At 42.3% G+C, this 21,444-nt stretch overlaps 1 protein-coding gene across 3 annotated transcripts in view; it reads right to left on the bottom strand.

The window, feature by feature from the left end:
• The window catches only part of SNX25 (sorting nexin 25), a 58,057-nt gene extending 40,504 nt beyond the window's left edge, over positions 1-17,553 (bottom strand). Inside the window, exons 1-3 of one of the 3 annotated variants that reach the window (XM_052683025.1) lie at positions 17,435-17,553; positions 9,093-9,177; positions 3,221-3,437 (exon numbers count right to left, since the gene is read on the bottom strand). In XM_052683025.1, coding sequence (XP_052538985.1) covers positions 3,221-3,437; positions 9,093-9,114 — 239 coding nt within the window. In that variant the 5' untranslated portion in view covers positions 9,115-9,177; positions 17,435-17,553. Of the gene's footprint in view, positions 1-3,220; positions 3,438-9,092; positions 9,178-10,357; positions 10,377-17,434 lie in introns of those variants that run through there. The other 2 variants (XM_052683026.1, XM_052683027.1) reach the window with 2 other exon arrangements.
• Positions 17,554-21,444: the final 3,891 nt, after the last annotated feature.

Here is a 21,444-nt window from a genome sequence, read left to right as displayed (position 1 = left end):
AACACCCCGGAGTATTTCCTGCACCTATACCATCATGCATGCAGAAGCCATTTCTCATCATCTTTGCCTTCCTGTTGTACACATTTATTCCCTGCCAACAGCCAGTACATGCACATAGGCTGAGTTAGACCCCTGCCAGGACTTTTCTACTACAGTCAACAGAACAAACAGAAAACTGCACAGAATAAACAAGCAAAATGGCAAATCTCTGTTTCTTGTTTCTTTAACTCAACTAACGCATTTTTGCCTGAGGGACTATGAGGGGGAAAGGGAGCTGCATGCACTGCAGCTGACAGGCCACTTAAAGTTTCCTTTGTTTTCTGGCAAATTCTCCATTACCTATGAGGATATGACTCTCTGCAAAGGAGGTTCTTTCAGTTACTTTCCTTCTATTTGCTTTAATATAAATATCAGCTTGTAAGGAAAATATACAATTCATCGATTAAATATCTGCCCAGAAAGCAGCATCCCTTCTGACTCAGGCTTCTCCTTCACACCTACCAATGAAATATCTGAGCAATAAGCAATCACAGAAGGAAAAACAAGCGCCACTGCTGTCATCTGTCCTGGAGCAGTAGCTAGGATGGCTTGATGACATAATCTTAACGTTCAGGATCTTACCTCTGGGGGGAATCTTACCAAGAGTAAAGAAAGACAATATTCATTTTGCAGTGACCAGCAGGTAGAGCAGAAACTAACAAAAAGCAAAGCTACTCCATCTCCCCAGCACTTACTATAACTTAATAGTTTTAACGGTATCTCAAATAGAAATAGAAGCATTACTTCTCCCCCTGTCCAGTTTTAAATGTGCTATTACAACTGTTTGGAGTTCCCAAACAAGCAGATATTTAATAATCCTTATAAAAATCCTTATCTTAAAATGCGTGTAGATATTTACAGATAAAGATCTGAAAGTCTTGTCAATTATCCGTAAGTTCCTAGCGTAGCTGTATGCAGTCAACTGATATAAACACAGCACTGCAGTTAAGAGTTCCAGAAGCCCATAGACCAGGCCCAGGCTCGTTTCATCTGCATTAGGCAACAGGCAATGAAAGTAGCAGCTTTATTCATTTGTGTCCTCCCAAACAATGAAGAATAGAGACATACATAGGAGAACAGAGATCCAAGTGATTTCAGTGATTCTACAGCAGCAGACAGAACTCAAGCTTTGCACAGCACACTCAGAGATTGTTGTGGCTGTAATTTTTCTGTCAATATTCCACATCAGAACATCATGTGGACCAGTGGGAGTTAAAGAGTTAATGTTCTGGTTCCATTTACTGCTTTTTACCTTTGACTTTCAAAAGCCAGAATAGTAAGCACACCTGAAAAAAGTACTTGCTAAAAGAAAAACTCCAAAAGCAAGCCAACAAAAGCACTGCAAACAAGGACAAAGCCAACCTTTCATTTCCAAAGTCATTTTTATCAAGATCAGAAAGATTAATAAAAGAATTATCCAACATTTCCTGTCTGAGTACCTATATTATTTATACACATCACAGTTACCTTCCTAAAAAGAAAAGCAGCTGGACATCAGGGTAATCCCCAATGATTTATGCAAGATGAAAAACGTATGAGTTGCCTTGTCTACCATTCTAATGGTTCTTTGTCATGCCAGACAGTCCTATCTACAGCTAGAGGAGCATCACCACCCTTCTTTTACTTTGTTTCTAGCAGGAAAGACATTCTCCTCTAAAGTAACCAAAGCCAGGAAAGAAAAAGGAAACAGACCTTCCTCCCCATTTCCTGTCTCCCACCAGCCAGCATGGAAGTGGCCTCTTCTTCTCATACTCTCCTTCATTCAAGTGCATTTTTTTCTTATCTGTTTGCCTCCAGTGGTCATTTACCTTGAGCTTTTTGTTATCAAGTGGAGCATTGCAATGATTAAAGTAAGCCAGAGGGAAAGCAGGAGCACAGTGAGGAATGTAGCCTCTTTCCACCTGTCTTAGTCTGAAGGACTGCAGCCTGTTTCATCCTGATTTATCAGGCATCATAGGCTTCACTCAGACAGTCAGTGGAAGTAGAAAAGCAAAGGAATTTCTATGGCTGAAGCGAATCAAGTGACAAAATATGAATTTTGCACTGAAGAAATTGACACCTCTGTCCCTCTAGGGACAGATGGTTTCTTTCACACACTTTAGTGGAGTTATCTGTTGTCTTATGAGAAGAAAACTGAGAAAGCAGTTGTCTAGGCAGCACCCACTCTAGTTGGGAGGGATGAGGGGTGGGGTAGAAATGTAATCACTCTTTAGTTTCCTTTCACTTTACATCCTACATATTAGATCACATATAGCTGGGACGTACCATAAATACATTAAAATACATTAACCTCATCATCTGCTGTGGAACAGAAAGTAGTGCAAATGGCAACACAGAGACTGGTCTCTGACCAAAAACAGTGCAGTGTTTTTCCTCTAGAAGGGGGCTAAGAAGTACATGAATAGGCAAAACAATTTCACAGTATAAAATGTGTGGCACAAATCTGAATGACCAAAGCATACTGCAGTTAGAGTAACTGCAGGTAAGTGCATACATAAGCCCCAATTCCATTCTCAATTACACAAATCGTTCACTCAGATTAGCAAACTGCACAGGTGTATGAGTTCACACATGCAATTACCATTTGGCTGCACCTACAGTATTTAGGAAACCGTCGCCCTTTTAAGTGGACAAAGAGAACACTGCCAAAAAGAAATCCACAAGATAATCTAAAAAGAGAAAGAAAATCCAGCCAATAATCTCTCAGCAGAAAAACCTAGTTACTGCAGAACGGATCACTTACAGAAACTACAAGGCCTTCCCCTCCTGGGGCTGGCACAAATGAAAAACTGAATGGAATTACACCTTGTGCTATTGCAGAAAAAGTGCAACTAAGTACGTTTCTTCTTCACTGGCTGCTCTGACAGTCTCTCTCTCCTTTTCCTTGCAGGTTTGCACTACTTGTGCAGTCCATCTCCTACAGTGAGCAAAGGATTCAAAGATCAAATGAAAATCGCAGTGAATCTGAACTCTGAGGAAAAGGATAAACGTTGTCTCCCCTGGGTGTCACAGATGCCATGATGCCTGGCACAGATGCCTGTTAGGTCCCTGTATCTGGTAAGAAACCTGAAAGGTTTTATCAAATACACAAGGAAATATTACATTATTCATTACTTTGATATAGCAAATCTAAAAGTAGAGAGACAAGCAAAACTCCAATTAAATACAGTTTGAGTTTTACCTGGCACTGGCTCCTTTAAGGTCACAGAAGTGCGTGAGTAAAGCTTTCACTACATCATTGCAGACGACTTTAACTACATCAATGTGACTCAGCCTCAGTCGCAGCTGCTTGGCAATCTCCCAGAAGTCTTCTGATAGCAGCTGGTACAGCTGCCCTTCATCTCTGCTGAGCTGCCCATACCAGGACAGGATGTAATCTCTGTAGATGTAGTCAAACACTGAAAGGAAAAGTACAACAATAAATAGCAAAATCTGCAAAGTGAAGGCACACTAGGATAGCAGAAACTTAGTCCTCCACACCATTAAATGAGTAACAGGTTTCACAACTTCTCCACCGGGTTTTAATTTCTCACCAGAGCATGATGTTGGCAAAGCTACAGAAATTTGCACCTAGCAGGTTACTGGAGGTCATTTTGCAGAGCAAAGTCCGTAAGTGGATTTGCTCAGACAGTCAGGCTACTGGCTAAACACTAACCTCAAGCTAATATCTGTGTCTCAACAGCGGATTTGATTATACGATCTACCTTATAAGCTGGCTGTGTATTGACTGCTGCAGACTGAAACCAACTTTCTTCATATACAAACTCAACATTGTGTCCACTCCAAAGTTACAGTTAAAAGAGGAGGCGCTAAGACTTTTGTATTTGAAAAGGCATATACAATGTTATAGAAGGTACCAAAGGATCAGAAGATACAGGGATAAGTGAACAAGCAGATTAGCAAGACAGCATGAACTTGAAAGATAAGGTAACAGTCCCAACTGTACCTAAAAGCAAAAGGATTACTGTAAATCAAGTTCCATCTACTTTCTTGATTTTTTTGAGCTTTGTGCCTCTCCAGCTTCACTGATGCATAACTATCAGGTGCCTCCAGAGCTGTAGGAGGTGTTCAAGCTACATCCAGCGCTGCCAACAAGGTGGGAGAAAAGTTGGCAGTGGAGGGGTTGTGAATGGGATGAAAACAGTTTAGAACAACCAAAGGGGTAACTGGAAAAGAAAGGAGAGAAGAAACGTCACATGCCTGTGAGTCTGAGCAGGCTCTTTATCAGACATCCTGATTTCAGAATTGTGCTGTTGTTTGGGCTTTTTTTTTTTTTAAATCACTGTTGTTTTAAACAAAAAATATACCCCACTTGTCATTGTAAGCCCACTGTTTAATGCAATCACACTACTCCACTATTCCTTAGTTTCCACTTCGATTGAAATTGCTGGGTTTTTTTGCCAGCTTAATAAACCATAAAAAGCTCCCTGGCACCATGACAGTGAAATTAATAATGTACTAATAGCAAAACAACTTACACTGACTAATTTTGCCTCCCTGAAACACTAGCAGGCTTCATCCTACCTCACTGTACCAAAATCATTTCAAAAGAAAATACTGAAAATTGATAGAAGTTTGCAGCCAAATGTTTAGAAATCTAATTCCTGGGTTTATAAAGAAATCAAGTCACTTTACTGAGCTGAAGTTAGATGGCATTTACTAAGACAGTTCAAGGCTTCCAAACGACTTATCCAGGAAAAACAAAGAAAAACAAAATAAGTAAATAGAAGTTTCAAAGATTCTACACTAGTAGAATTCCTAAGAGCCCCGTGCCTGAAAAGCAAAGTTATGCAGTGGCTCCTTATCTGCGCTGGCCAGATCTCTACAAAACAGGAGTACAACTTGCATCTCAATCTCTTAGGCTATCCTCTCTTTTAGAACACCTGTATTCCAACCAAGCCTTAGTCTTCTCACAACACAGGTATGAAATACTGTCTTTACACAAATTCAGGCATTGTCTTCGAGTACCAAAGAAAAAGTGAATATCCTTTCCTGAAAGGAGAGACCAGAACAGTCTCATTACAAGCAATTTCAAAACTCTTCTGTGACTGTATCAGCAACAGAAAAGAACGTACAGCTACAACACTTGCTTGTGCTATTCCAGAACAGGAAGAATAACAACCAGTGAAATCTAAGTGCAATATGAAGATTAATTCTGTTAGGCTGTTGCATACTGTGTTACTACAAAGCTAGATTTAACATACGTGACACAGTTATCATAAGCTGCTTCGGTAGAAAAAAAAAAAGCATTAAATAAAAAATCTAGCAAAAGATGACTATAAAAGGCTATACCATATAAGTACCTGGCAAAGAACTGTCCCACAGAAATAAAAGTTGAATGCTTTGCTACTTGTTAGTCGCTAGCTAACACCAGGTGAACTGGCTTTGCCCAGTGCCCAAAGCCAGTTCAGTTAAACAAATACTCATCTTCAAAGAACAAGCTAAAACACTAAAGCTTTTCTCTTAGAGTTCCTAAAAACTGATAACTAATGATCTGAATTGATCATTTCCAAAACATCTATTTTTAAAGCTAAAGAGATTAAAGGGGTAAAGAGTTAAAAGGTCATTACTTACCTAACGTCTTTCAGAATTTATTAGGTTTTAGGTACACAATACAGATTAAGATGATGAAGCCTTATACTTAACATTATCTTAATTTCCTTAAGTTCCTCATGCTCATTAAACCTGTATTTAGGCCACGATGCCACAGGCTGGTAAAAAGTTGTCTGAACTACCAGACTTCAGGACTGGGAACCAGCCCCAGACATCAGCAACAGTGATGCTAAGATCCAAGTTCTGTTCTTCGAGTTTGTGCTGGGAAAAGTACCAGCACTTCATAGTTCAGCTGCATTTTATACCATTCAGCCTTGATGAAACTGACATATTCCTTTTATAGGTTAGATGTTATCACTGCTCCTATGCAAAAAAAAAGATCATGCCCATACAATTTCCCATTTTATACTGTTTGTGTTATTAACTTCTTTAATTTTTTTTTCACATTTGCTGAATAATTACCATAGATGCATAGAAAAGACGACACAGGAAACACCAAATATATAAACAATAGAAGAAAAAAAAATTTTTAATGCGTCTCCTGGGCATTTGTAAAGTATCAGAGAAGTTTCTGTACAAATGACTTTACCCATGTACTCTCTGCCAAGAGAGTTTTTCAGATCCAAGCGTTTGAATACCAATGGCAGAGAGAACATGAATTCAAATCAGGCCTTGCTCAAATTCTGGACCCAAACAGCTTTTTGAGAGCTGTGGGGAAAAAAAAAAAAATACAGCTGTTCAAACAGAGTGGCAGAAGGCATTGCATTTTTTTCCCTAAAAGTCAACATGCGGATCCTCAATTGGGAAATTAGATGGACTGTGAAAATATTTCATTTTTAAAGGGAAGTCCTGATGCACAAACCTAGCAGAGTTCTTCTACAGGGTCAACAAGAATGTAGATAGGCAAGATCTGATCTACAAGTATAATCTTATCAAACACCCAAAATCTTTCCATCAAGTCAGACTCAGCACAGGACCCAAGGAAACTAAGCAGCTATGGAGGAAGAGGTGGCATTCCCTGGCATGAAACATTTTCAGGGCCAAGAAACAGAGGGCATCACCAAACAGCCAATTTCCACAGCAGAATAATTTCACAAGCGGAGTTCCGATTTGTACTTTGATCCATGCTGTTTCACTTATTCATAAATGATCCAGAAAAGTGGGTAGGTAATATGGAGACGAAGACTGGCCATGAAAAATGATAAAAGGTATCAGGCATTTAGAAGATGAAATTGAGTTCCCAGGAGATCAGCTACCCTGGTGGCAGAGCAGCCTAGTGACAGCTGCAGCCTTTAGCTGCGACAGCACACTGTGCAACAGTAGCTGGGTCTGCCTGAGCACGGCCTTTCCTAAGAGGCATCCGTGAGCTGCCCAATGATATGGGATGAAAGCACGAGGCTCCCAAGCAAGAAATAGCAAAGAACGCAAAGAAAGAAAGGCCAAAAGTGTTTGTAAGACTGGGTCATCTTTTCTTCGCACAAGAAATGAAGTGCCAACAAGAATCATATCAATCTAGCGAAACAAAGCATGAAATTTTCTGGAGAAACATTTCAGTGTCAATCTCCTAGCTGGCTGAAAAAAGGACTCGGGTTTAAAATGAAAAGGTTTTCTTTCTGCTGTATTCAGAAACTTAAAAATCTTCACATAATACTACATTTGTTCTGATTTTGCACACTTTAATGCAACACATCACAGGGTAGCAGGGTTAATTCACCTTTCTCTCACCTTGCACCTGCAGCTTATGCAAAAATGCTGCAATTAAGGGGAAAGAAACATTGTGAAGCTTTCTTGTTTTGTACTACTTGCTTGTCAGTGGGAGATAGAAGTTGCTAACCGAGCTGCATACAGACGTAAACCTTTCTGGTGCAGAAAGTGACTGACATTGTTGAATGTCAATTCCGTATACTTCTGTTGTACTAACTTCAGAAAGAGAAGCCGTTCCACAGGAGGGCACCTGTTGTCAGCTGGTTGACAGGAAAACCACAGTATTTATTAGTTTAATAAAGTAACACTGATAGCTGAAATGGAAACATCAGTAACTCCTTTAATTAAAAGTAAGGATGATCAATGATGCCTATTCTCCCCACTACCTTAACAGGTCATGAGAACAAAAACAAAATGCAATAGAGCACGTGACAGGTTACCACGAGAGAGAGACATCACAAAATCTCAGCAAACCATGTGGTAATGGGGAGCTGGTAATGGAGTAAAGAGAAAAGTTCACACAGACTGGCAGTAACACCAGGAAAAATGCAGCATAAAAGCAAAAGTTGACAGGTAATTCTGGATGGACACAAGATAGTTAGCAACGTACTGTAAAACTTGGGCAAATTTAATTACATGGATAATGAAGAAAAGCTGAAGAAACCAGAATATGAACTTGTGAAAGTGTATCTACAGGGGCAAGGAGTATACCATGTCCATTTTCAGAGTCTGACTGTTTTACTCTAATAAAAAAGTAAAATGTCTCATTTTGCAACTCATTCAGCATCTCAAATTCAAACTGTCTCCAACACCTTTGGGAGATTAAAAGACTTGCTTTAATTTACATGCGGTAGTGAGAGAAGTCTCATCCTTGTTAACTGCATAACAGAGGACAAGCTGGCTTTGTTAGTCACTTAGCTAGGCCTGGAAGAAGTACAACCCATCTGACAAGTTTGCTCTCCAAAATTCAAGAGTGTGAATGGAAAGTAAAAATTGTTCTGAAAAGAAATGGCAATAAAGAAAGTTGTCATGGCACTAAGTCCTCAACTCTGAGAAATGAATCACTTCAGAATATTCTTAACTAACTTTCAGCCTGACTGGGTAAGGATGGACTTACCAATCCAATCTGCAGAAAAATTACTTCAAACAAAGATACTGTCATGTTTTCAAAGACACAAGCTTCTCCCATATGCATGCAGCAGGATGGAAGAGCAAAAAAACATTTTCCACGCAGTAATCCACAACAGCTCTTCTCTCTTCAAATAGCCCCTCTACCTCCAATTCCATGCTGATAATGGGAAACAGTTCACAATCTTCACACAAACCACAGACTGCACTGGTGACCCACAGACTTCATATATTGCAGCAGTCAAAAGTACAAATCACCACTTCAGATTCAGTCTTCATTGCAAAAATTTGACCAAATGGAAAGACCTACTGCAAGAGCCTAGATTTTATCAGATCAGAGAAGTCCAAATGAGTCTTTGAAATGTTAATGTTAGGCTTTTTTTTTTTTTTTTAACCTTCAGTTACAAAGGACTCAATTTTCACATATTTTCCAGATATTTACATACAAAACAGCAGTTAAAATAACAAGATGACAGTTCAACTGCAAACACAACTTCACGTTACTCACTGCAGCTGATCTCTTGGGAAGACCAAGACTTTATCTTTTCTATCAAGAAGGAAGAAACCAGGGCCATTTCAAAATCTAGACATATTGTACAGTTACAGTTTTATAAGAGGACAAGAGATACATAAAGGATCTGATGCTCCTTATCCAAATTAAGACTCACCTTCTTTCAGTGCCTTATCCATGTTGTGAGAAATGACCACCCTCCTTATCTGAACTGCATCGTGGGAGCTCCCAGTCCAATTACTCTGAAATTCAAAGAGAACATTCATAAGAAGAAATTTTCTTTTCTCTTTAAATGACAACTAGAACTGGAGTTCAAGGTGATCATACTCTCATCTGTATCTGCACACGTGTAACCTTTGCAGTGTACCAGCCTTCATTTAGCCTCATAAAATACAACTAAAATAAAACTGAAGCCATTAGCTCTCTTACGGTAATTTCAGTTCACATTCTTTCAGGTTTCTTCCTTCAGAAAAGATTTCTGGCCATCGCATTTTAAGCTGCTGGACAATACCAACATTGGTCTATTTTGAACCATTACTGTGCAAACAGGTGGGTGGACGAAGAAAAATTTTTCAGTTGGCAGAGAGCATTCTGTGATTCACACCATCCCCATATAGACACGAGTGTAATTACAATCAGAAATAGAAACTGTCCCCATTGCCACTTTGCTTACTTCAGTTCTCTTCTTGGGAATTCAGACTCATACAGACGCAAGTAACTAAAATGAAGTAACTAAAGTGATGGCAGATGACTTACAAGGGGAGAAGCAGCACCACCTATCCACTAAAAAAAGAGCACAGCTGCACTGCGAGAAGACAGCACTTCCCACACATGCCCCCAGTGACTGAACCATACACCAACAAAGAACACGAAAGCAATATAAACTTCAAGGAGAATTTCAGCAGAAACACCCTTCAGGGTTTTAAAAGGTATTATGCCATCATTCCAGCCAAATTGCAGGCTAATGCCTGGTGTATTTTGGTGTAATGTTATCCACCTACTACAGATACGTGCACACAGACTCATACTGGCACTAACCAAATTGCTCACTTCAAAATTAGCTTAACTCCAGCCAACATAAGAAAATTATAAATACTGAGCTCTCCTTGTGTCTTCTTGCCTGCCTCTTAATTCGGGACCTTTCTACAGTAGAGGAAAAACACAAAACAAATGCTGTAAGGGAGAACTCACAATCGCAACATGGCTCCACACTGTAACTGCATGATGCAATGCACATGTTTTCAGGATGTAAGCTGGCTCCTTACACCGTTGGATACTTCCACATTTCAACCTTGAACATTGTCACATGATGAAAAATGCAGTAATGACAGCAGAGCAATAAAGATCCCAAGCTACAGCAAATGAGGATCTGCCCAAATGCAACAGCCATGGGCACAAAAATAAAGGAAAGAAGCTGCTTACCTTCAGAAGGCCTCAGCTGTACAAGGACCTCCTGACTCTTGCTTCTAATGCCAACCCTCAAATGAGGTCCGGGAAGGGGTAGATCCCAGCCCCACCTCATCTGGTCACTCAGGTACATTTCATGCACCTGAGCTCCCCACAGTTGGCCCTGCCTTCCACCAGGTGCTCAATCACCAGTTCAAGCCATGACTTAGCATTTCCACTACAAACATTCAAGGAACTTCACTGAGATGTAACCTCATGTTTTAGTTTGCAAGAACTAAGTTTTCTAATGCTGATAACATCTGACTTCTAAAATGCACCAATTTATTTTTGTAATGAGAACCTGGTAACAGCAATGTTTACAATTAGAAAGTTCAGGACAAGCGATCAAAGAGAACTTTAAACAGGGAGAAATGATTATTAACATGAGCAATGGTGATTTTGTACCTGCACGTGTATAATTTACTGAAGGAAAAATGAGATGCGTGGCATGTTGGATTTTCTGAGGAATCTTCCATATCAAAACAGGCATGCATACAGTGACAAACAGCCTAAGAGAAAGGCACAGACCAAGCAAGAAACCTACCTTCCACTTGTTTAAACAGTGATTTTCAAGGATAAATGAGAATCTAATATGTGAACAAACACAAATATTGGATGCATTGGAGGGTTAGAACACAGTTAAGGGAGAGATAACTCTTGTCTTCAGCTACCTAATGAGAGAGTAAACAGAAGGTGCCATCATTTCTTTCAGCTGTGTAGCATGAGGGGCAGAGGACACAGACTGAAACACAAGGAATTCTGATCAGATATAAAGCAAAATTACTTTAATAATGAGGCTGCTCAAATAGCAGAACAGCAGGCCTGAGAGACTGCTGAACCTCCATCCCTGGTACTGAGTGACCTGACCAAGCCATGCCCACTCTGAGCAGGTGGCTGGAGTAGACAACTTCCTGACATGCCTTCCAACCTGAACTGTTCTATCATTCTTGATGATCCTTCACAGATCTGCATACTTTATTTAGCAGCTGAAAATGGACCAGATCTTAAATTGAGCAACAAAACAGCTGAACAAACTCCTTTTTCCTTTCAGTCTTACGAACTTGCATTTAGCAAAATCTATTCCCTAGCTTTTTATTAAAAAAAAATAATAAATCTGTTTCTGTGACAATAATGATGAATCAACTGAATAAATAGGCACCCCCAAGCTGTACGGCATGTGGCAACAGCCACCTTCAAAACAACAGTGACAACTTGCTAACACAGGCTCACAGCACCTGTGATAACAGAAGATCTTCCAAAAATTCACACTCCAAACTCAGAGTTATCAACTGAGAAAATGCAAAATCCAGCAGATCCGGCAGATCATCTTCCCACCTATCTCAAGTCAGATGGATGTATGCAGATGTCTTACCTCACAGAGAACAGGTTCAACTAGAAAACCATTACTTGAGTGTTTCCACAGTTTATGCCGCTCATCTACAAGAAAACTATGCTATGTTTCATGAAACTGTTGGCATCGCCCTGAGACAAAGATGCCTGTAAATGGCTTAGCTTAGCTCAAAGCTCTCACTTAGATGCTCTCATACTCAGAATGTTCTAGTCGGTCCTGACTTGCAGCCCCACAATGGGCTCCACTCCAACAGAATTTACTGCCAAAGAGGAATGAGAGAAACCGGACTGAAACTTAAGTAAGATTTGACAAAATGACTTACAAGTTGTGGGAAGCATAACTTGTGCAAAGAATGAGGTTGCTAACAAATGGAGACGGCTGCTTCCTGGAACTGCTTACGTTTTCCTTGAACTTGCCTTTGTTTACAGCCTGGATGAAAAAATAAAGGACGCAAACTTTTCCCAGAGACTTCTGAACAACATTCATTGTTCAACAGTTTTGAGAATGATTTCAGATGCAGACAACAACAGTCTGAAAAGCCCAGGAAAGAAAAAAAAAACAGCAAAAACCAACCCAAGGCTGGCTGGCAATGAGCCAGACATCCAGGCTAGCTTGATCTAATATCACAGAAGGCTTCCGTGAATTCTTGGGAAATGTATACAGTCCCAGTCTATGGAGCAACATCACAGTCTGTCCTTGATTAAGATGGTGAGAAGCCACAGCCTTGACACTGAGGCCAGAACAGCCATGTGCTATGGAAATCATGCCAGGGAGCCAAAGAAACCTCCATGGCAGCCCCTGCCTGACAACCCCACGTGCCCATTCCAACCCCTCCCTCCCACAGTTTTTCATCCCATGAAAGAGCTGTGTTCTGACTTTTTAACACAGAATCAGAACACTGCAGAAGAAACTGGCCCATTCATTTTATTAACGTTGTTCTATTCCATGATGCAAGCTCAACTGCAGAAAAAAGAAATCATGGGACAGAATGACTACACAAACCCTGCACGGACACAACATCAATTTGTTTCTCTTAGGGCTGTTCAACTAATTGTTTTTCATCATGTAGAATATGATGTCCTTTCCCAGGCCACCACCTTGTTACATAGCTGCCTTTTCCTTATGGAAGTTTTGCTGCTCTCCTCTGCGGAACACAAGAAATTAAGACCTGGCAAAAGCTGGAGGTCAATCAGATTTCATTTTTGGAGTTTGTTACAGGGTATGGCATTTTCAATCCCAAAGCATACCTCGCATGAAAGACACTTGCACTTCTGACCTTATGACAGAGTTTCTGGTTCTACCTTTGGGACTCCAGTGCCAGAGATTTGGGCACTGAGCCCAGTGCTGCTCTTACTGACCCACTCAGCACAACTCAAGTAGCAGAAGAAACTACCCAGCACTCTTCCGATGTTGTTTTCCGTTGCTCAAAGTAAGCAGCAGCCCTCACAAAGGTACAACCTGCCAGATTTGCAGGAAAATATGAAATTCCAATCTAACGCAATGTTGAGATAAGTAAACGTTAAGCATGACACAGTGCCATCTCAACATATGCACAAATGAACAAAAATGAACAAAGATGCTAAGTGGTTATGGGACAAGTAAATTAGAGTCTGAAAAGCATTTCATTTCCTGAGATTGGTCTTCTGTAAGAATAAAATTTTTGCTTCATAGTTACATATGCAGGTAGTTGTCATCCTGGCAGGAATTCCATTCTCAACCAGCTTACAAATTCCTATGGACAAGGGGCATTTCTGGAGCAAAACCATTCAAGCTGCAGGCTCCAAAGTGCAACTCATAGAACCGCAGCTGACTACTTGAGGCTTATGCAACTTACACTCAAAATTTTAAAATATTCCTGAAATTGATAGGCAATGCTATGCTATCTTTTCATTATTTTAATTTCAGGACTTGCACGGTAGTAAATTTACCTGTGTCATCAAAAACAAACTGCTAACCTGCCTATGTAAGAGATATCACAAAGAACAAAAGTATCGTACCCTCTGTTTTGTTGAAAATAAATAGAAGTGAAACATATACTCTCCTTTCAGTGCAAAAAGGATTCATAAACTAGAAGCACAATCACAGACCAGCATATTTGGCTGTAAGTCCAAGAGGAACTAAAACCAGTGTAACAGAACAGTGATGAGCAGAAGCTGCAAGGACTAAGAGAAAGACCAGCAAAACGCGGCAGCAGCAAAGCTTTCATGGTATCCCTTTATGGGGCAGAAAATGAGACAGACTGGAAGACACACTTGGTTTAAGGCAGATGTTAAAGTAAACAAATAAATAAGCAACAACAAACCATAAATACATCTGAAGACTTATTAAGGTGTAAAGAAGAAGTCAGGAAGGAAGAAGGCAGTTTTCCCTCTCCCTCACAGCTGCTCAAAACTTCTCATTACCTCAAGTGCTGCCCTGCAAAAAGCCTGAAAATCAAGGCCCACAGATGGCAAATCTGCTTCCTGCAGCTTCTGGGGCTCCTGCTAGCTCACCTTCAGAAGCCCTGTCTGATGGCAAGCATCCAACAGTGAAGCAGGCTGAAACTGCATGTCCTTTGCCTTCCTTATCTGCCTTGAAAAGCACAGATTACATGCAAATAACTTCCAATAATTTCATTATTCATCCTTCTGTGATATAAAAGTGTCCTATATTCCAAAATATATTTAAATATATTGTTATGTCTGTGAACTCATGGCAGATATATATATATATATATATATATGAGTGCTATCTTCCAGAATGCAGAGGATTCAGTCACTACCCGATCCAAGGAGAAAAGCTTTACCTTCACTTTAGTGACAAATTCCAGAAAAACCTCACATTCAAGACCAGCACTTCAGGAATGTATGACACTGCCACAAAAGTTTCTCTAAATTGAGAGAGAAATATTTCTAGGAATGGAGAGCTGTTAAGCAGAAGCAAACAAGAGCAATCGAACAGTCAGGAGCCAAGTTTTAAAGAAACACTGGGAGCCCTGGAAATCACAGGAAACTGAAAAGCAGGACAGCAAAATCAGCATGTCCTGGCTGAAGAAAAACCAAGCTCACATTTATTGCTTTTGTTACTGCTGCGAGGCAGACCATGTAGGTTGTTCTTAATACATCATTCATTTTATCTGCATTTGTAGCAGCACTTGAATTTCATAAACAAATCCTCGGGTTTTGCATCGCTTAAATGCAGATAAACCAACCAACTTATTCAGAGTTGTTGCTTTGAATCAGAGTTAAAATACTACACTGCAAAGAAAACTGTCCTGCCAGTTTTGTTTTGTTTTGGCAAAAGTACAACTCACACTGGAAATGTGGGAAAAAAAGGTGCTCTCCTTCCCACCTCCCTGGTTAACATGATCCTTCACATGAGTCAAAGCCATCTCTTCTACTACTATGCAAGCTAGCAGTGACACAGGGAACAAGTCAGAATTTTAAAAGGTGACACATTTAACAAGTCCTTCCCAGGGCTATTGCTGGCGTTAGCAAGGCTGCTCACACCGAAGCAAGAAGTCCTCTGGGACTTACACATTTTAACTGGAGTTCAGCTGGTGCCTTTTTGCTGTCTTGCATGTTGCTGCCCCCCTCTGCCACAAACAATCTGGTCCTAAACCTGCTCCTGGAAACAGCTGAAAAATATCTGATAATGATGTCACATGCTTTCAGTGTCATTCAATTCCCACTATTCAAATATGAATGGAAACTATTTACTACTAATTCCTGCAAGATATTATCATTTGTCTGTACATCTCTCCTTCTCTTTTTAAAAATTATAAAAGAACAGAGAGAAGAAACTGAAGCTTGTGGTCAGAGCTCTCCCATGCAGACAAAGGCGCTTCTTCATGGCAACACAGACTTTCTCAGTGAGCTTCAAACGCTCTTACTGAGATACCTAACAGCAGCCCAAGTTCCAGAGGGTACAAGCAGCATTTAGGACAAAAGCAAAGCTTCACATCTGGGAGGACAACTTCTCCAGGATCCATCCCAGGCAAAAAGAAAAAGGCATACACTTGGCATTTCTGAAATACGAACGTAGAGTACTGCACTTTCTCAACTGAGTTATTCACTTGCACAAACAGACTCATGAAAATCAGCAGCACTAAACTCCTGCTGTAAGTGCTTGCAGAATTGGAGAACTCACAAAAAGTTCACTTTTTCCAGCACAGCATGAAGAGCTCAATCCAAGCCCCTTTGAAGTTGACTGAGTACTCCCACTCACTTCCCAAGAGCTAAGTCTGACTCCCACTAGAATAAATATTTATTGCCATATGCTTTCTGTTTCCTCGTATGCTAACCCCAGTGTGAAAAATCAAAGAAAGAAAAATAAACATTATCCTGCATGTTCATAGACTTAAGAAATGGAAAAGAAAATTAGATCTGTAGGACCCATTTCCTCCACAAATATTATATATTAGGCCAAGAGAGGGTTCTTTCCTATTCTTCCTACTCTTGAAGGACAAAAGACGTGAAAACACTGAAAGCATTCTGGCTTTACTGTCTTCCTGCCACTGGTTCCCAAAAGAGGCAACACAGCACATAAGACTCCACAAACACAGGAAGGTAACAACCAAATGGTAGAAGGAGCACAGGCATGGTTGGAACGTACAATAAGAAGAGTAACTTCACATTTTTACCCAAGCTAAACATACAAAAGACACTTGGGAATAAAAATCTCCACAGATGGCCAACATGTCTATATGCTGCCAAGACAGGCACTGTTGCTTCATCTGCCCACACTGTGCTGAACCAGCAGTCAGGAAAACCGCACAACATACACAAAATCATCTTCAGGGGAGTACTTCAAGCAGCTCAGGGATCATGAGCCATTTTTACATCAAATATACATGATCTGTACACACATCAGCAAAGCAGTACATCGAAAATATGAGAAAACCAAGCAAGTGACACCTGGAATCAATGCCAGGGCAACACACAGCTCTCCTTTAGGGACTGCCCCTCCTTCCAACCAGCTCACGTTCTGAGAGTAGTGCAGGGAGGGGAGACAAACAAAATCTCAATTGAATCACAGAGAAGGTTTAAAAAAAAAAAAAAAAAAAGAAATCAATTCCAGAAAGAGGGCTGTAGTAGGCAGGCACTGCTGCTTTAGCAGCGACTTTAAAAACCCAGCCTTTAGTCCGGTTCCGGAGTAACAGCACATAGCGTAGGACTACAGCACCGTGTAACAGCACCGTTTAACAGCGAGCGTTTAAAACACTACTGGATGGGCACAGATGCGGGACCACGTAGAGAAACAGGCACAAAAAGCACATCGGGCATAGCGACCGAAACGATCGCCCCCCTCTTGACGTCGGCACTTCCAACCCTATTCGGGGGGCTTACGCATTACGGTTTCCACAAAGCAGGAGGGGGGGGGGGGGGGGGGGCAAGAAAAGAAAGAGCGATGCGTCGGGTTTCGTTTTCCTTCAACTCCGAGCTTCCCCTGAGCCGCTCAAAAGGAACTGGAAAACGCTCCTAAAGAAAGCTACAAGGAGCTCGTAAGAACGGATCGGTGCGAGTCAGAAGAGGCACAAAAATGCCCGCTACGGGTGCTCCGCTCGCGCTCCCCCGCTTCACAGCGCGGCCGTACGCAGCACCGCGCCGGCTCTCACACGTCCCTCTCACGATCGCAGCCTCCCCGCGGAGCAAAGCCCCGCTCCTCCCTCCCCCAAGCCCGAACGCGCGGGGCAGAGCGCGGCCGGGCGCGGAGGCACTTACCGGCGGTAGCGGCACGTCAGCGGCGGCGGCGGGGAAGCTCGGTGGCGGCAGGCGGCGGCCGCGCCACAGCAGGCCGAGCAGCGCGCCCAGCGAGGCGGCGGCGGCGGCGCAGCCCGCGTACAGGGCGAGGCGGAGCGGCGGCAGCAGGGCCCAGCCGGGCCAACCGCCGCTCCCCGGCCCGGAGAGCTCCCGTCCCAGCAGGGCGACGGAGGCGGCCAGCAGCCCCAGCCCCGCCGCCAGCGCGAAGCGGGACGCGCGGGGGTCGTCGTCCTCCTCGTCTTCCGCCGCCCCCTCCTCGCCGGCGGCCGCCGGGGCGCCGCGACCGCCGGTTTCGCCGCCGGGGCCGTGCGAGCCCGCGGCGCCGCCCCCCGCCGCCTCGGGCTGCCCGGCTTTGCCGCTAGCGCTGTCGGCCGCGGGGAGCATGCTGCTGGCGGCGCCGCGGGCAGCCAGCGCATCTCCCTCCGCGGCAGCCCCCCGCGAAGGTCGCCGTCGCCGAGGTCTCCCTCCGCCTTTCGCCGCTGCCGCCACTGGCACCGCTGCGGCCGCCGGGGGAGCCGGCTCTCATGCCCGGCGGCCCGGCCGCTTCCAGGCGGCGGCGCTGCCCGCAGGTGGGCGCCGGGAGGCCGGCGCCGCGGCGGCAGCGGGCGGGGAGGCCCCGCCGCGCCTGGCGGGTCCGGCGGGGGAGGAGCGGAGGCGGCGCCAAGCGGGAGGCGGGGAACAGCTGCTCGGCCGCGGCCGGTCCCGCTGCGGAGGCGGGGCCCGCGGAAAGCGGCCGGCAGCGCCTCCGCTGTGGAAGGGCTGCCCTGGCGCCGCTTCCCTCCCTGTGCCCTGCCGTTCCGTAACTCCTCGAGGCGCTGCGGCCCGAACGGAAAACGCTTCGCAGCACGGCACGAGCTTTGCTGTATTTCCTCCCTCAGGAAGCCGGGCTCGGCCAGAGGGACTTCCTTTACTCTCGGGCTTCGCTTGCGGGGCGACATCCCATCGAGAAAATTGTATGCTGGAGCACTGAGGCTGCTGGAAAACACATTCGGGTTCAGACTGGCACTGTAGACAGGCTCAATGCGTCAAAGAGCTCTACATCTACTTTTTAAACAACTGCTATTGCTGCTGAGTTCAGGGACATCTTCATTTATTCAAATTCAGTAGTTGCTGCTGTAAGATTAATGATACTATTTGTGTGAAGAAAAGAGGTGAACACCAAGGCCGCAGTTTCAGATGTCTGTAAAATTTCAAGAGGGCATAAAAACCAAACCCTGAACTTCCCAGAGCATCTGAGATGTTAAGCAAGCCAAGGCCATAAGCACAGATAGAATGGGTGTGAAAACACTATAGCTACAACTCCAGTAGTGCACCCTGGAGATGCTTTGGGGGCAAGTTCACAACACAGAACTATTTCCTCTCAAAATACTAGAGTAGCGTTGAAGAGATTTCAGCTTCCCCTTTAGTCATCAGCCAAAAGAGCCTGTGCTCCTTAACATGATCCAAAGTCCTTTACAGTAGCTTAAATAGTTTTACTACACAGTTCATTCTATTTAGTGGATATTAAATTGCACAAAGACCTTTTAATCACTGGCTCAGGCCATCCACAGCAGCCAGAATTGATTATTTAAGTAATGTGCCTAACATGATTAATGGTAAAAATCATCACACACACAAAGTGAGAATGCGAATGTGTTGACAGTCCTTTCCTGTGCAAACCATCCTGTGCCCAAACACCCTGATGCTACATCCAAGGGCTTGGGGTACACAGCTCTTGCAGTGCACCCAATCATTAAGACCAACAGAGAGATTCTTGCAGAATCCAAGAGCTTTTAAAGAAAGCCCAAAGTACAAGGAATTTTTCTGTAATGTTATTTTATTCTCATCAGGCAGAAAACAGCAGAGATCCAACTCCCAGCACACATTTAATTCTTCAGAGTTCAGAAAATACAAGGCTCTGGGCAGAGATCAGCACGTCTTCTGCTATCTTCAGAATGAGCCACACAAGCAAGAAGACAGAGCATGCAGAGACCTTCTGCCACGAGTGTGCTCAGGAAACAGTCCAGGCCTCTGTCAGAACTACTGAAGGGAACTGAATTTTTAAATTAACCTGAAGCAGAGCATGTAACATTGTTAGTTGTGTGTAAAGAGAGATTATTTCCTCATTAAAGTGTTAACTCTCAGAATTGGAGAGGAAGATAAAATAAACCTACCTACGATGGAGGTTTAGTCCCGCAGTGCTTACACACAAAAACCATTCTTGTCTGAATGAGTAATCCCACCAATTTTAGTTAAGCTTCACACATCATACCCTGAATCAGATATACCTAAATTAACTCAGGTGTATATCCATGCAGCTAGGGGGAGCTTTGATTGCTTTTGTTTTAGCTTTTAACAAGATTCTTTGCCTTTCCAACCCAGAATACAATTCGTAGTATTTCAGATGACATCCTACCTTCACTAAAATCAATAGCAATTTTCAAGTTTATCTCACTGTTATTTGAATTTCCCCTTTTGCACTTAAAGAAAACCAACAACTTTCCTGCACAATACAAAACAACTTCAGAAGTGAAGTTTTTGGATCAGGACCATTATCTTTCTGTAATTATTTCCTCCGTCGTGGAATTATTTTGTGAGTTCAGCTATTAGAACTCTTTCTTACTGAAGCATTACGGCAAATATGTTTCCTACAAATAAAAGGCTTTTTCAAGATCATTTTCAAATAGAAATGATGCCTGATTTTGGGGAAGACTCAGCATCTTCACTTTAAACTTTGAGCAAGAAATGCAATAACTTTTATCTAACATATCCCAAACTGAGCCTCAGCATTACGAACGTAATCTTCTATCTGCCCTTAAGTGACGATTTTGCATCTTTCACTTTCAAAGTACTGCATGATTTGCACCTTCAGTATATTTATACCAGCTCCATATTACTTTAATGAAGCCTTTTTTCACATTTACTTTTTGCTTTGTGAGCCCTTCTGGCTTAGATCATGTTGCTATGAAGGTGCACAATTTATTATTGTTGTGTACTGTCTTTCCTTGTGACTCCATTCATCCTTTACTGAAAATGAATTGAACTGCTCTCCCACAAACCTTTATTTTTCTTTGCTTGTATTTCTGCAGAATAAGTCAGTTAGGCTCAGTACTTTACAAAATGAATCGATTTATTCTCTCCCTTTTTGAGGCAATGCCATTTTGCCAATTTGAGATGGAAATCTGATGCATCTGAAAAACAAAAGTACCTATTTAATACAATGTGAGGTACCTGAGATAAAGTCTCTTGAATGCTTAGTGTTTTGTAGGACTGTTTTCCAAATGCAGCTTCCACTGATTTCAATTGCAGTTGTGATTATTCAACATTTCAATAGTAAAATTCAAGAGAAACTGGAATGAAATAGAACAATAGAATGATTTGGGTTGGAAGGGACCTCAAATGCCATAAATGCAACATCAAATACAAAAAGTTAGCTTAAATAAGTTGAAGAATCTCCATTAAATGCTCTGTTGCATAAGTAGAATTAGAATCTGGTTAACATAAGGCTGTTCACTTGTACTTTGTTTCCTTCTCTTGTAGTGTTCTGCCACATTCACTGTATGCATTTAAAAATATATGTGTGTGTATATATATATATATATGCACTCATACGTACACACATATGTGCCTCTTCGTGTCTTTGTGCCAAATGAAATAGGACCATATACACAACAGTTGTCTTCACCTGTTTCAGCTCATAGTTCAGCATGCTCAAAAAAAAGATCATGTCATTACACCTTTGTTGTAATGAATAATAGGCCAAAGAACAGTTTAATTTTTTGGTTTTGAATGACTGAATCTATAAACCAGTCATCTTCCTATTCATGGAGTTATTTCCTTCTTATTAAAAAGCCCCATTACTACTACTAGAGAAATGCCAAGGCACTTCAAATCATAGAATCACTCAGGTTGGAGAAGACCTTAAAGATCATCAAGTCCAAACATGACCTAACCAAACTACCCTAACTCTAACAACCCTCCAATAAATCATG

This window comes from Tympanuchus pallidicinctus, unplaced genomic scaffold, assembly GCF_026119805.1.
Source record: "Tympanuchus pallidicinctus isolate F22 unplaced genomic scaffold, pur_lepc_1.0 scaffold2, whole genome shotgun sequence".
Lineage (NCBI taxonomy): Eukaryota > Metazoa > Chordata > Aves > Galliformes > Phasianidae > Tympanuchus > Tympanuchus pallidicinctus.
The sequence above is the reverse complement of the archived record's forward strand: the minus strand, read 5'-3'. Positions and strand labels throughout refer to the sequence as shown.